This window comes from Lissotriton helveticus, chromosome 9 (assembly GCF_964261635.1).
Source record: "Lissotriton helveticus chromosome 9, aLisHel1.1, whole genome shotgun sequence".
Classification (NCBI taxonomy): Eukaryota; Metazoa; Chordata; class Amphibia; order Caudata; family Salamandridae; genus Lissotriton; species Lissotriton helveticus.
In genome coordinates, this window is record NC_136070.1 from 6,654,399 (window position 1) to 6,671,022 (window position 16,624).

At 48.8% G+C, this 16,624-nt stretch overlaps 1 protein-coding gene across 2 annotated transcripts in view; it reads left to right on the plus strand.

The window, feature by feature from the left end:
* KATNBL1 (katanin regulatory subunit B1 like 1) overlaps positions 1 to 1,036 on the plus strand; it is a 101,532-nt gene extending 100,496 nt beyond the window's left edge. For both annotated transcript variants that reach the window (XM_078659340.1, XM_078659341.1), the window contains exon 10: positions 409 to 1,036. In XM_078659340.1, the coding sequence (XP_078515466.1) occupies positions 409 to 441 (33 nt within the window). In that variant the 3' untranslated portion in view covers positions 442 to 1,036. The remainder of the gene's footprint in view (positions 1 to 408) is intronic.
* Positions 1,037 to 16,624: the final 15,588 nt, after the last annotated feature.

A 16,624-nucleotide genomic window follows, 5' to 3' on the forward strand; every position in this document is an offset into this window, starting at 1 on the left:
TCCACTACACACACACCTCCACTACACACACCTTTTTAAATATTCAAGGAGGGAAATACAAATGGGTCGATCAATGTGTATAGTTTTACTACCTGCCTCTAGAGGATTATGAGCTCCTAGCTAGGGTTGGGTGATTGTTTCAAAACTAAACTAAGTATTGGAAGAATCAAAACTGTGCAAAGCAACGGTAGAAGTTAATGTACCAGAATCCGCTTCCTTTGTAGGGTGTCTGAGGGCCCCCATGCTGCCCTCGTGTAGCTCTGAATCTTCCCTTTCAGGCAAAGGGCAGGTCTAAGAGCTTGATGTTGTCTCCTAAGTCTGAGAGTGAATATGCCTGTGCATTGTAACCTACATATGTGACGAGATAATGCTCTGCTCGCTGCTAAAACGTTTTCTTTGTCTCCCCAGGATGTCGAGGAGGATATACTGCAGCTGCCCTGAGAGATGCTTGAGGCAGAGATGCCCCTCAGACTTCAGACGTGGGGAGATTTTGCACTGGAACAGAAAGATATTGTTGAATAATGTTTGCAGCGGACTGATGGCCTTTTCACATGGGTGTGCTGTTACACCACTAAAGAGACACGAGTCCACTACTGAGATGTCCCCGCCGGAGATCCTACCTTCGGTGGAACGGTGCTGTTGCTGCAGAAAGCCCTGCTTCCAGAAGATGCAGATTTCCCGACAAACTCTGGTAGCGTTGTGTCCTTGTGGAAAGACCCTGCTCTTGTAGATGAAATGCTCATTATGAACCCTAGTGGAGCCTTCTGCACTCCGGGCTGCGATGACACGTGTACGGAGAGCCGGGCATTAATGCCACTCCAAGCCTAGTCGTCCATATCTGAGACGATTGTGTGCAGTCCGCATTTCAAGCTCCTCCGTCGTGTGAAATGCAAATCCTCCGCTCACACTTCGGGAGAGAGCTCTGGAGAAAGAACTGCAGCTATTGATCATGGAGAACACTCAACAAAAGTTTATTTTATTATTATCTTTTGGGATAGACCTTAATCATATTAAAGACACTATGGTTTGCACTGTTTTTACTTCCGTTTGTAGCTTCTCTTACTTCATGTTAGCGACTCTCAGGAAGGAGCGGGAACCATGCCCGCTCTGCACGCAGGAACATTTCTTGCCGCAAACTTTTTTACCTTTGTATGAATTCTTTAAAGGGAGTTTTCTTTCTTAACCTGCAGCCCGATGAACTCCCCAATGCAACACCACAGACTAATTATTTTGAAAGTACTGTTCAGCCTAGCACAAGTGTTGTAGAAAGGTCCAGCTGCCATTGTGCATGTGTGTGCCGATATTTATACTGTGCTGGCCTTCCTAAGGCGCACATTGTGTGCCGCAGGGCCAGTGCTTCTTTATAAAAAGAATAAGTGCCAGGCCAAGGTTTTGCTCTGCCGCCATCAGCGAGCTCTACAGATATCGGGAGAGCCAAATACTAACTCGTCTTGATTCCAACTCCTGCCTTGTTTGCCAGCAGACACTCGCCTCTCCTTTATCTCACTCTTGAGCGTTCTTTTCCAACTCCTGCCTTGTTCATCGTCAGCAGACACTCACTACTCCTTTGTCACTCTTGAGCATTCTTTTCCAACTCCTGCCTTGTTCATCGTCCACAGACACTCACTACTCCTTTATGTCACTCTTGAGCATTCTTTTCCAACTCCTGCCTTCTTCATCATCCACTGACACTCACTACTCTGTCACTCTTGAGCATTCTTTTCCAACTCCTGCCTTGTTCATCGTCCACAGACACTCACTACTCCTTTGTCACTCTTGAGCATTCTTTTCCAGCTCCTGCCTTGTTCATCGTCCACAGACACTCACTACTCCTTTGTCACTCTTGAGCATTCTTTTCCAGCTCCTGCCTTGTTCATCGTCCACAGACACTCACTACTCCTTTGTCACTCTTGAGCATTCTTTTCCAACTCCTGCCTTGTTCATCATCCACTGACACTCACTACTCCTTTGTCACTCTTGAGCATTCTTTTCCAACTCCTGCCTTGTTCATCGTCAGCGACACTCACCACTCCTTTATCTCACTCTTGAGCGTTCTTTTCCAGCTCCTGCCTTGTTCATCGCCAGCGACACTCACCACTCCTTTATCTCACTCTTGAGCGTTCTTTTCCAACTCCTGCCTTGTTCATCGTCAGCTGACACTCACTACTCCTTTGTCACTCTTGAGCATTCTTTTCCAACTCCTGCCTTGTTCATCATCCACAGACACTCACTACTCCTTTATGTCACTCTTGAGCATTCTTTTCCAACTCCTGCCTTGTTCATCATCCACAGACACTCACTACTCCTTTATGTCACTCTTGAGCATTCTTTTCCAACTCCTGCCTTGTTCATCGTCAGCTGACACTCACTACTCCTTTATGTCACTCTTGAGCGTTCTTTTCCAACTCCTGCCTTGTTCATCGTCCACAGACACTCACTACTCTGTCACTCTTGAGCGTTCTTTTCCAACTCCTGCCTTGTTCATCGTCCACAGACACTCACTACTCCTTTATGTCACTCTTGAGCATTCTTTTCCAACTCCTGCCTTGTTCATCGTCCACAGACACTCACTACTCCTTTATGTCACTCTTGAGCGTTCTTTTCCAACTCCTGCCTTGTTCATCATCCACAGACACTCACTACTCTGTCACTCTTGAGCGTTCTTTTCCAACTCCTGCCTTGTTCATCGTCCACAGACACTCACTACTCCTTTATGTCACTCTAGAGCATTCTTTTCCAACTCCTGCCTTGTTCATCGTCCACAGACACTCACTACTCCTTTGTCACTCTTGAGCATTCTTTTCCAACTCCTGCCTTGTTCATCGTCCACAGACACTCACTACTCCTTTGTCACTCTTGAGCGTTCTTTTCCAACTCCTGCCTTGTTCATCGTCCACAGACACTCACTACTCTGTCACTCTTGAGCGTTCTTTTCCAACTCCTGCCTTGTTCATCGTCCACTGACACTCACTACTCCTTTGTCTCTCTTGAGCATTCTTTTCCAACTCCTGCCTTGTTCATCGTCCACAGACACTCACTACTCCTTTATGTCACTCTTGAGCGTTCTTTTCCAACTCCTGCCTTGTTCATCGTCCACAGACACTCACTACTTCTTTATGTCACTCTAGAGCATTCTTTTCCAACTCCTGCCTTGTTCATCGTCCACTGACACTCACTACTCCTTTATGTCACTCTTGAGCGTTCTTTTCCAACTCCTGCCTTGTTCATCATCCACAGACACTCACTACTCCTTTATGTCACTCTTGAGCGTTCTTTTCCACCTCCTGCCTTGTTCATCGTCAGCGGACACTCGCTACTCCTTTGTGTCACTCTTGGGCTTTCTTTTCCAACTCCTGCCTTGTTCATCGTCCACTGACACTCACTACTCCTTTATGTCACTCTTGAGCGTTCTTTTCCAACTCCTGCCTTGTTCATCGTCCACAGACACTCACTACTTCTTTATGTCACTCTTGAGCATTCTTTTCCAACTCCTGCCTTGTTCATCGTCCACAGACACTCACTACTCCTTTATGTCACTCTTGAGCGTTCTTTTCCAACTCCTGCCTTGTTCATCGTCCACAGACACTCACTACTTCTTTATGTCACTCTAGAGCATTCTTTTCCAACTCCTGCCTTGTTCATCGTCCACTGACACTCACTACTCCTTTATGTCACTCTTGAGCGTTCTTTTCCAACTCCTGCCTTGTTCATCATCCACAGACACTCACTACTCCTTTATGTCACTCTTGAGCGTTCTTTTCCACCTCCTGCCTTGTTCATCGTCAGCGGACACTCGCTACTCCTTTGTGTCACTCTTGGGCTTTCTTTTCCAACTCCTGCCTTGTTCATCGTCCACAGACACTCACTACTCCTTTGTGTCACTCTTGGGCTTTCTTTTCCAACTCCTGCCTTGTTCATCGTCCACAGACACTCACTACTCCTTTATGTCACTCTTGAGCGTTCTTTTCCAGCTCCTGCCTTGTTCATCGTCCACAGACACTCACTACTCCTTTATGTCACTCTTGAGCGTTCTTTTCCAACTCCTGCCTTGTTCATCGTCCACAGACACTCACTACTCCTTTGTCACTCTTGAGCGTTCTTTTCCAACTCCTGCCTTGTTCATCATCCACTGACACTCACTACTCCTTTATGTCACTCTTGAGCGTTCTTTTCCAACTCCTGCCTTGTTCATCGTCCACAGACACTCACTACTCCTTTGTCACTCTTGAGCGTTCTTTTCCAACTCCTGCCTTGTTCATCGTCCACAGACACTCACTACTCCTTTATGTCACTCTTGAGCATTCTTTTCCAACTCCTGCCTTGTTCATCGTCCACAGACACTCACTACTCCTTTGTCACTCTTGAGCGTTCTTTTCCAACTCCTGCCTTGTTCATCGTCCACAGACACTCACTACTCCTTTGTCACTCTTGAGCGTTCTTTTCCAACACCTGCCTTGTTCATCGTCCACAGACACTCACTACTCCTTTGTCACTCTTGAGCGTTCTTTTCCAGCTCCTGCCTTGTTCATCGTCCACAGACACTCACTACTCTGTCACTCTTGAGCGTTCTTTTCCAACTCCTGCCTTGTTCATCGTCCACAGACACTCACTACTCCTTTGTCACTCTTGAGCATTCTTTTCCAGCTCCTGCCTTGTTCATCGTCCACAGACACTCACTACTCCTTTATGTCACTCTTGAGCGTTCTTTTCCAACTCCTGCCTTGTTCATCGTCAGCTGACACTCACTACTCCTTTGTCACTCTTGAGCGTTCTTTTCCAACTCCTGCCTTGTTCATCGTCCACAGACACTCACTACTCTGTCACTCTTGAGCGTTCTTTTCCAACTCCTGCCTTGTTCATCGTCCACAGACACTCGCCTCTCCTTTATGTCACTCTTGAGCGTTCTTTTCCAGCTCCTGCCTTGTTCATCGTCCACAGACACTCACTACTCCTTTGTCACTCTTGAGCGTTCTTTTCCACTCCTGCCTTGTTCATCGTCCACAGACACTCACTACTCTGTCACTCTTGAGCGTTCTTTTCCAACTCCTGCCTTGTTCATCGTCCACAGACACTCACTACTCCTTTGTCACTCTTGAGCATTCTTTTCCAACTCCTGCCTTGTTCATCGTCCACAGACACTCACTACTCCTTTATGTCACTCTTGAGCATTCTTTTCCAACTCCTGCCTTGTTCATCGTCCACAGACACTCACTACTCCTTTATGTCACTCTTGAGCGTTCTTTTCCAACTCCTGCCTTGTTCATCGTCCACAGACACTCACTACTCCTTTATGTCACTCTTGAGCGTTCTTTTCCAACTCCTGCCTTGTTCATCGTCCACTGACACTCACTACTTCTTTATGTCACTCTAGAGCATTCTTTTCCAACTCCTGCCTTGTTCATCGTCCACTGACACTCACTACTCCTTTATGTCACTCTTGAGCGTTCTTTTCCAACTCCTGCCTTGTTCATCATCCACAGACACTCACTACTCCTTTATGTCACTCTTGAGCGTTCTTTTCCACCTCCTGCCTTGTTCATCGTCAGCGGACACTCGCTACTCCTTTGTGTCACTCTTGGGCTTTCTTTTCCAACTCCTGCCTTGTTCATCGTCCACAGACACTCACTACTCCTTTGTGTCACTCTTGGGCTTTCTTTTCCAACTCCTGCCTTGTTCATCGTCCACAGACACTCACTACTCCTTTATGTCACTCTTGAGCGTTCTTTTCCAGCTCCTGCCTTGTTCATCGTCCACAGACACTCACTACTCCTTTATGTCACTCTTGAGCGTTCTTTTCCAACTCCTGCCTTGTTCATCGTCCACAGACACTCACTACTCCTTTGTCACTCTTGAGCGTTCTTTTCCAACTCCTGCCTTGTTCATCGTCCACAGACACTCACTACTCTGTCACTCTTGAGCGTTCTTTTCCAACTCCTGCCTTGTTCATCATCCACAGACACTCACTACTCCTTTATGTCACTCTTGAGCGTTCTTTTCCACCTCCTGCCTTGTTCATCGTCAGCGGACACTCGCTACTCCTTTGTGTCACTCTTGGGCTTTCTTTTCCAACTCCTGCCTTGTTCATCGTCCACAGACACTCACTACTCCTTTGTGTCACTCTTGGGCTTTCTTTTCCAACTCCTGCCTTGTTCATCGTCCACAGACACTCACTACTCCTTTATGTCACTCTTGAGCGTTCTTTTCCAGCTCCTGCCTTGTTCATCGTCCACAGACACTCACTACTCCTTTATGTCACTCTTGAGCGTTCTTTTCCAACTCCTGCCTTGTTCATCGTCCACAGACACTCACTACTCCTTTGTCACTCTTGAGCGTTCTTTTCCAACTCCTGCCTTGTTCATCGTCCACAGACACTCACTACTCCTTTAACAAACAACCAACGCACACCATGACCGAACAACCTCCACCCTCCACGCCTGGACCCCGATCAGCACCGAAGACACCATCCGCACGATGAACTCCATCCACTCCGGATCACCGACCGACCCCTGCCCTCACCACGTCTTCAACAAGGCCGACGCTGTCATCGCACCCCACCTGCGAGACATCATCAACACATCCTTCGACACCGCCACCTTCCCTGAGAGCTGGAAGCACGCCGAACTCAGCGCTCTACTCAAGAAACCAACAGCGGACCCCACCGAACTCAAGAACTACCGCCCCATCTCGCTCCTCCCGTTCCCAGCCAAAGTCATCGAGAAGACCGTCAACAAGCAGCTGGCCGCCTTCCTCGAGACGAATGGATCCCTCGACCCCTCTCAGTCTGGCTTCCGAGCCAATCACAGCACCGAGACCGCCCTCATCGCCGCCACCGATGACATCCGAGCCCTGATGGACAACGGAGAAACAGCGGCCCTCATCCTCCTAGACCTCTCCGCGGCATTCGACACGGTCTGCCACCGCACCCTAGTACAGCGCCTCAGCAACGTCGGAATCCAGGACAAGGCGCTGGAATGGATCATCTCCTTCCTCGACGGAAGAACACAGAGTCCGCCTACCACCGTACAAGTCAGAGGCCTCCGAAGTCATCTGTGGCGTCCCTCAAGGATCCTCTCTGAGCCCCACCCTCTTCAACGTCTACATGAGCCCCCTCGCGGCCATCGCACGCCAACACAACCTCAGCATAATCTCCTACGCCGACGACACCCAGCTGATCCTCTCCCTGACCAACGACCCCGACCCCGCCACCGCCAGAGCCAACCTACACGAAGGGATGAAAGAGGTAGCCGAGTGGATGACGACCAGCCGCCTGAAACTGAACTCGGACAAGACGGAGGTCCTCATCCTGGGCTCTTCACCCTCCGCCTGGGACGACTCCTGGTGGCCTCCCGCCCTGGGCACCGCACCCAAACCGACAGACCATGCACGCAACCTGGGCTTCATCCTGGACTCCTCCCTCTCCATGACCAGGCAAGTCAACGCCGTCTCCTCAGCGTGCTTCAACATCCTACGCATGCTACGGAAGATCTTCTGGTGGATCCCCACCGAGACCAGGAAGACCGTCACCCAGGCCCTCGTCACTAGCCGACTGGACTACGGCAACGCCCTCTACGCCGGTACCACCGCCAAGCTTTAGAAGAGACTCCAGCGGATCCAGAACGCCTCAGCCAGACTCATCCTCGACATCCCACGACACAGCCACATCTCCGGACATCTGAGAGACCTTCACTGGCTCCCCGTCAACAAAAGAATCACCTTCCGCCTCCTCACCCACGCACACAAAGCCCTACACGACCAAGGCCCGGGCTACCTCAACAGCCGGATCAACTTCTACGCTCCCAAACGCCACCTCCGCTCAGCCAACCACGCCCTCGCCGCCGTCCCCCGCATCCGAAGAGCAACCACAGGAGGAAGGTCCTTCTCCTACCTGGCCGCCAAGACCTGGAACTCCCTCCCGACCGACCTGCGCCTGACCCAAGACCACCTCTCCTTCAGGAAGAAGCTGAAGACCTGGCTGTTCGAGCAGTAGCGGCAGCCACCCCCCCCCCCCTCCCCTAAGCGCCTTGAGACCCTATGGGTATGTAGCGCGCTCTATAAGTGTCAGTGATTGATTGATTGATTGATGTCACTCTTGAGCGTTCTTTTCCAACTCCTGCCTTGTTCATCGTCCACTGACACTCACTACTCCTTTATGTCACTCTTGAGCGTTCTTTTTCAAGCCTGGTATCATTCTTTGTCACGATTTGTACTTTTTTACCCTTCTATTCCCCTTTTGTGTTTCTTCTCTCTTGTTCTGAATTGAAGTTTCTAAAGAATATCCACCAAAGATTTCAAACCATGGTCCAATGACCGTCTGCATGCAGAAAGACGCAATCGAAGACTAGCTGAACGAGCATGGAGGTTCTTCCCGACTATAGAATACCTAAAACGCTTACGATCGGTGTGGAACACCCATAATAAATGCATCAGAAGCAAATGTCTTTAAAACCCAGCTAGACCTAGACAAAAAACTACCTAAAACACTCTTTGACCTGGTCAAACATCAATCGAATATTCAACCAAGCCCACCCATAAATAAGTCTAATCTGCTGCCAAACTCGAAGGAATTTGACTCCTCCTTACTGGGAAAGACGGAAACAATTGGAAATGACCTGTGGTCGGCAAGGGAGCTCCTCTCGGTTGTATGGCCCATCGGCCTCCATCCCACACGGCTGAGCCACCTGGTCTCACAGGGCCCACCCTCAAAAACAACTCTTGGAATATATTCAAAACCTTCTACTTAAAGGATAGTCACAACATCTTTACAGCACTTAAACCCCTTCTGCGACCATTGCTGTCAAATATCTTCAGGGAGATCAAATCTTCTTTACTCCCACTTTGGATGAAGAGGGTAAACTGCGCACTTCAGCAAGGCATTATCCGAGACTGCCTTATAGTAAGACAGGTAACTCCTATTCTGATAAAACCCACCACAGATCTCTCGGACCCAACCAACTTCTGCCCTATTTGCAACATTACATCTTTATCTAAGCTTATTAAAAAATGTATTCTAGTCCAACTTTGCAATACATAAATCACTTCCAACTCCTAGACTAATCTCAGTCCAGCTTCTATCAAGGCCAGCACGGAATTGGCTCTCACGCACATAGTGGACGACTTGCTAAAAATGTTGGATCAGAACGAATCCTGCTGTCTAATTCTCCTAGACTTGTCATCTGCGTTCGATTTGGTTAAACATGAGTCTCAAAGACTTACTGGATTGAGAAATGGGACTTTCAGGATCTCTTCTAAACTGGTTTACCTTGTTTCTTCACAAAAGAACTCAAAGAATTAAGGTTAATCAGTGGCTGTCCAATGCCACACCGGTCATGTTAGAGGTTACACAAGGGTCGTCTTTCACCTACGCTTTTCACCTTTTCATGGAGCCTGTAGCCGAAATCTTGAATACCTCCAACACCCACTTCCACATGTACACGGATGACACCCAACTGTACCTATAAATCTCTTCCCCAGAAGATATCACTCAACACAACCCTACTAGAAACTCAAAACTGGCTAACCCTCAGCCACCTCAAACTTAATGCCATCAAAACAGAATTCTTCTAACCGTCCCACCCAATCACTCATCCACGATGGTTCTATCGCTGATTCCTCTAAACACTCTTAGCTGCTCGCCAAGCATTATAGACTCGACAAGATGTCTGTTAATAACTCTTCACAATAACCGGACCATGCAGAGCGCATCAGTAATACCATCAACAGAACGACCTACCGAATTAGCATTTTGTGGAAATTAAAACCCTTCCTCCCTCGGGGCGACTTCAAATTAGCGGTCCAGGGGCTAGTCACTCCCAGATTGGGCTGTGGAAGTGCAACTCTCTGTGGCCTTCCCAGATCCAAGCTGGCACCTCTAAGGGCATCTCTCAATGCGGCTGCCAGACTCCTCTCAGGAACAGAAAGAAATAAACACATCACCCTGGCTCTAAAACCCCAAAATGGATCCCCTTTGAAGCAAGGATACAGTTAAAAATTGCTTGCATGACCCATAAAGCTCTTCATTACAACGCTCCTAGGTTCTTGTCACAAAAGCTAGAAGTGTCTGGTGATTGCAGATCCACTAGAAACACCATCACCTTGTTACTGAGACCACAGAAATGCCAAAAAAGTAAACTTGTAACAGAGCCTTCTCGGCTATTGCCCCGAGAATTGGGAACTCCCTACCGCCTGAAATCAGACTGAGTCTCTCAACTGCATCCTTCATAAGTAGTGATTTAACTTCTTTTTTTTTAAACACATTCCCGCCCTTCGTCAACAATTCGACTCAAGATCTACTCACATGATTCACTTTACTGTCGGACCATGTCTGTTGTTTCATCGACTTATTCCAGAGATATTCCCTTCCCCAGTTTGTGAACTTACGCAGTTGGTACCTCTCTTGGATTATATTGTTTGCTTTCCTGTTTTTTCTTATTTCTGATCATTTGTAAAGCGCTCCGATACCCTCACAGGTCAAGTTTGCGCTATGTAAAACTTTATCAATAAATATTACTTTCAGGGGTCGCAGAGAATCCCATCCAACCAGTGGGTGCTCAAAATCATTCTATTGGGCTTCGGCCTACCAGCCCCGCCAGACCTGCTGCGTAACCCACCCAGCTCAGTGGTTTCTACAAAAATAAGATTGAGCCTCTTTTGACCAAAGCAGCCATCGTAAGTTTCTTGCCATCCGAAATAAGGACTGGTTGATGTTCCTGTTCTGTTCTGGTGCTGGAGAAGGATAGGGCCTTTGTCCTATTTTAGATCATCGCCCTCTCAAATTCTTCCTGAAAAAGGACAATTCAGGATGCTAATGTTGCCCCGGCTTCTATCTGTCCTGGATCCTTGAGTCTGGATGGTAGTGCTGGACCTGCAGGATGACTAGTTTTACTTTCCCGTTCTGCAGTCTTACAGGTGTTCCCTGCTGTTCAAGGTGGCCCTAGAAGCATTTTCAGTTTTCCATGCTCTCCTTCAGCCTTCCAAGTCCCCCTCTGGTATTCACAAATGTGGCAGTGCCTGTTCGGCGCAGGTTGGGCGCAGAGGGCGATCTGCCTCCTTGGTAACACCAACTGCGCCCTCTCTGCGGAACGTCGCCGCTCCCTGTTGATCAAGATGGATACAAAGTTGGGGGAACTTTCAACCTCGGAGGCAGGTCCGATAATGCAGGGCACTCTGGTTCGGTGAAGCTTTAGTCAAAGAACAAGGAAACTTTGTCTCCACTTTCTCAGCCCTCAACAAAGCTCAATTCTCAATGAAAAATATCTTCCCGGGAAAGGTTTTTGGAGGGGCCGTTTGAGGCAGTGATCGCTCCTCTGGCCGTCAAACCTACCAAGGCCCTAACGGAGCCCAAGCGAACAGGAACAATGGATGGCATGATGGCCGTCGGGAAACCTTCTCTCCCTCCCGCGGTTGCGGTGGAGGAAAATATAAGAGCCCAAAGAGGATCCAACAACAGCAATGGATACAACAGTAAGCCCCGTTCAGTCATCATCTGTCCGTTTGGGGGGGGGAGGGAGGTTGCGCCTATTCGCATACAAATGGGCAGAGATAACAGCAGACCCATGGGTACTGAAGACTTTCAAAGGGTTCCACATAGAGTTCTAGGGCACCCCGATACAGACAGTGAGACCCCGCCCTCTGTCCTTTTCCACCCAAGAGATGTCCATAATAGACACAGGACCTTCTGGTCAAGAATGCAATATGTTTCAGATTGTTTTTAAATGAAATGATTATTGTTGAAATCTTTTATGGTAAATAATTGCCGAAATAAAGATAAAGAATATGTTTATCACATCTTCACCCCAAAGGTTTTCTCAGCAATCTGTTTCTGATCTAGAAGAGCAACAGACGATTCTGGTGGGCGGTCAACCTCCGGTCCTTCAACGAGTGGCTGGTTTACCCCCACTTCAAGATGGAGGGTATTCACATCCTCAGGGATATGCTTCTTCAGGACGATTGGTTAGCACCTCTATATCTCAAGGACGCCTACCTGACGGTCCCCATCTTCCCGCCACATTGCAGGCACCTCCAATTCGAAGGAAAGGGCAGACCTTTGAGTTCCAGACTCTCCTGTTCGGTCTATCTTCAGCACCTTGGTGCTTCACGAAGCTCCTCAAACTAGTAGAGTAATACCTACGGACCCTGGGCATCAGGTTATTCATATACCTGGACGAAATCCTGCTGATGGACCAATCACATAATCTCCTAGTAGCCCATCTGAATACTACCATATCTCTCCTTTGAGATCTTAGGTTTGTCATAAACCAGCAGAAGTCCAATCTGACGCCTCAACAGACCATGAACTTTCTAGGTTTCCGCATAGACTCAATGGGGGAGACCCTGAGCCTGCCGGGCCAGAAAATAAACAAGATCAAAAAGGAACTGAAGAAGGTTCTTCGGAGGAACAGGATTTCTCTGCGACAACTGGCCAGGGTTGTTGGCTTATCATCCGTGATTCAACCCATCTTCCTGGGACTTCAATACTACAGAGCCCTCCAGAGGCTGAAGGAAGCTCACCTTCGGAGGGGCCTTACTTAATCGGAGCTGGTGACCTTGACGTCAGAGGTCAAGACAGAGATGGATCGGTGGATAGACCACATGGAGGCATGGAACGGGCAAGCCATCTTCCCGGGACCTCTTCATTATGGAGCCCTCCAGAGGCTGAAGGCAGCTCACCTTCGGAGGGGCCTTACTTATTCGGAGCTGGTGACCTTGATGTCAGAGGTCAGGACAGAGATGGAACGGTGGATAGACCACATGGAGGCCTGGAACGGGCAAGCTATCTTCCCGGGACCTCTTCATTATGGGGCCCTCCAGAGGCTGAAGGCAGCTCACCTTCAGAGGAGCCTTATTCAGAGCTGGTGACCGGACATCAGAGGCCAGGACAGAGATGCATTGGTGTATAGACAACATGGAGGCCTGGAATGGGCGGACAATCTTCGGCTCCCTTCCAGCCCTGGTGATGGAATCTGATGCCAGCCGTCTGTGTTGGGAAGCCAGATGCGGCTCAATCTCCATGGAAGGCAGGTGGACAGAGGAGGAACTGACTGTGAGAAGCTGGCCTGGTATATGGTGTACACTTATGTAAATGTAGCACCCTGCACTAATCCAGACAACCCTTATGGTGAGTTTTGTGGTCTTAGACAACCTTAGAAAGCTCTCTAAGTGGTAGCTGTGGAGAGCAGCCTTCAGGCTTACTCCAGAAGGTGTGTAAAGCAGCTTGTTTTACCAGAGCCTGATCTTATTGGTATAGTTTAAGTGAAAAAGAACCACACAGTGTATTTATAAAAATATGTATTTATTATAAGACACTCATTAACTCATACAGATATCTCCTAGCCAGAGACACACACAATGCACACAATACCAGTAAGTAGCACGAATACACAGTGGTCACCAGGGGGAGACCAAACCATATACTAAATTAGTGGAATGTGAACCACGACTCGAGTCAAGATTGTGCCCAGAAGACGTAGAAGTGCCGGGAACCCAAGGAACCACCCAAGGTAAGTAACCAGGAGCCCCACGGAGGCCATGTGCAGAGTGGGAACAGGACTGCGGGATCAGTGCAAGTCAAGGGTTAAGTTGTGGTTGCAATTTCAAAGAAGAAGGAGCCTTCCCAGTGGACCCTGAAGAAACCCCGTGGAAGACAGAAGGTTGGAGAGTCACCCTACCAATGGATACCTTAGGAACCAGGATACCTGCCCCAGGGGAGCCGGGGGCATAGATGTTAAGTGGTGTCGGAAACTGCTGTCGAACCCAATGGAGGACTTCAGTAAAGATGCAGCTGCTGGAGAAGGAGAAAGTGTCCGGTGGAACCCAAAAGTGGATTAAAGTAAAAAAGTACCTGAAAGCAAAGGGGACAGAGTCTATGCCCCTCAGGAGTGACCACGACGAATGCCCACCGATGCCGGGTCCTGCTGGAGGTTTGACGTGATCTTGGAGCTGCAGCTGTGAGGACCAGGCGATGCTGTGGAAGACCAGGAGCCATTCACAACCTGTCTCACGTCGGATATTGAGAGTTGAGATGCTGGTGTCTGTCGGGAGCACCAACAAGCCTTGGCAAATGCAAACAACGTGGAAAGCGAAGAAGGTCCAATGTCGGGACCAGCAAGTTCCAGGTGACTCACCAGGAGTAGGGAAGTCAGGGCAGGCCCGAGCAATCAAAGAAGCCCAAAGAATTCAAAGATGACCCTCAATAGGACCCACAGGCCGGAGGCACTGGAGTAGAGAGAGGACCTTGCGCTGCTCACCAAAAAAGTAGGCCCACGATGCAAGTGTTGCGGTGAGGACGAAAATCTTCATCACTGGAGATGCATGAGGTTGGGGTTACTTGGAGCCCGAAGATCTTGGTGAAAGTAAGAAATGAAATTAAATGAAAGGAATCTTGTAATGCGCGACTAAGCCCGAAGGCATCAAGGCGCCTAACAACAAAACCATAAGAGCAAATGAACAGTAACTACAGGTACGCCCTAGCAAACAACCAAGTTTTCAAGGCTTTTCGAAAAAGCAGAGCGGAGGGCTGGGATTTAATTTTGCAAGGAAGAGTATTCCATAATTTGGGGGCGATTGAAGAAAAAGCCCTACCACCCCACTTATTCCTGCGGAAGTGAGGTATCACCAGCAGGTTCTTTGAAGAAGAGTGTAAGTCTCTACCTGATACGTAGGGTAGCAACAGCTCCTTGACACCCCCGCACCCTTACCAGAGAGTGCACTGTAAGTGAGGCAGAGGGTTTTGAAGGTAATCCTCGATTCAATAGGAAGCCAGTGTAAGGCCTTCCTGGCTGCTGTTGCTAGTCCGGGAGCGTCCAGAACAAATTTGGCGGTCGCATTATGGGCAGTCTGAAGAAGCTGTAACACTCTTATTCATGCCGATGTATAAGGCATTACAGTAATCGAGTCGCGAAGCAGCAAGTGCTGCCACCACTTGCTTCCGCGCCTGAGGAGACAGATAATATTTTATTTTTCGGAGTATTTTAATAATACCCCAGCAAGTAGCAACCGTTCTATTAACCTGCAGAGTCATGGAAAGAGCAGGGTCGATCAGCACTCCCAAGTTCCGTGCCGACTCTGTAGGCGTAGGACAGGCTCTCAGAGAGGGCGGCCACCAATCAGGCGACCAGATGTTCTTGTTAGGGCCAAACACCAAGATCTCAGTCTTCTCACCGTTCAGCTTTAGTGAATTGTGAATCATCCACAAGGAAACTGCTTCCATGCAGTTCCTAAAGCTGGACGGCGCCAAGTTACCCAGATGTGAAAGGGACCCCAAGATCTGTGTGTCGTCCGCATACGAGACTACCTCCATCCCAAAAGATCTAACAAGCCCGGCAAGCGGGGTCACGTAGATGTTAAACAGGGTCGGACTTAATGCCGACCCCTGTGGGACCCCGCATTGCACCGGTAGGGATGGAGATAGGAACTCAACTTGACCCTCTGCTCTCTCTGGTCCAGAAAGGGGGCCAGCAGACTCGGAGCCGTCCCTTCCACCCCTATCTCCCTCAGGCGAGATGTTAAAACCGAAGGGGACAGGGTATCGAAGGCGGCTGTCAGGTCCAAAAGGACCAGGACGATGGTATGTCCTTGGTCTACCTCCATACGGATGTTATTCAAAACAACCGTGAGAGCTGACTCTGTACTATGGTGCCTCCTAAAACCATGTTGGGATTGATCCAAGATACCCGAGGAGTCCAGAAAAACCGCCAGATGTTGATTGAGATAAGTCTCCATCATCTTTGCCGGTGCTGGAAGCAAAGAGATGGGGCGATAATTCTTAAGCACCTCGGGATCAAGTGTAGGCTTCTTTAGGAGGGGCTTGACCACCGCACTCTTCCATTGAGATGGAAAAATGCCCTCTCTCATAGCCCTATTCATGATATCTAGCAATAAGGGCAGTAAAGAAGATCTGCACTCCTTCAGGACTTTAAGGGGGCATGGGTCAAGTGGAGACCCCGACTTTATCTTATTTAAGAGCAGATCAAGCTCCTGATACGTTAGAGGCGGAAACTCAGACAGAGTCATTGAGCTGGTGGATAAAACCTCCTTCGAGAGCAGCACGAAGGGGACGGGTGGGAGAGAAGTAGCGGATCTTTGTGATTCAAGATCCGAGTAGATGTCCACGATCTTTGAATGAAAGAATCCTGCGATTTTATCGCAGAATTCCTGGGAACTTACTACAGGGTCCGGCATCTGTAACGTACAGAGCGTGTCCACTATTTTAAAAAGCTCCCTAGGAGAGGAAAGAGCCATAGTCAGGTTAGCAAAGTACTCTTGCTTCACTCTGATGATCTCCCTCTTATACTCCTTGAGGAGATTCTTGTGTTTGTCCCTTTCCTTCATAATCCAGCTCTTCCGCCAAACCCTTTTCTTTTTCTGCAACCCTGTCTCATGAGCCTAAGAGGCTCCGAGAACCAGGGTGCCAAAGGTTTTTTCCTCGCAGAGTAGCAAGAGGACAGGGGAGCCAGCACGTCTCCTGCTGCACTAATGGCTTTGGACAGTTCCGAAGCGGCAAGATTAACATCCTCAGAGAGATCCGCTTTGTAATTTTGCATCAGCGGAGCCAGCGAGGCGCTCATAATTTTTCTAAAGTTCCTCCTAGATTTAATATGACTAGGGGCACCCGTCTTTGCAGGCAGCG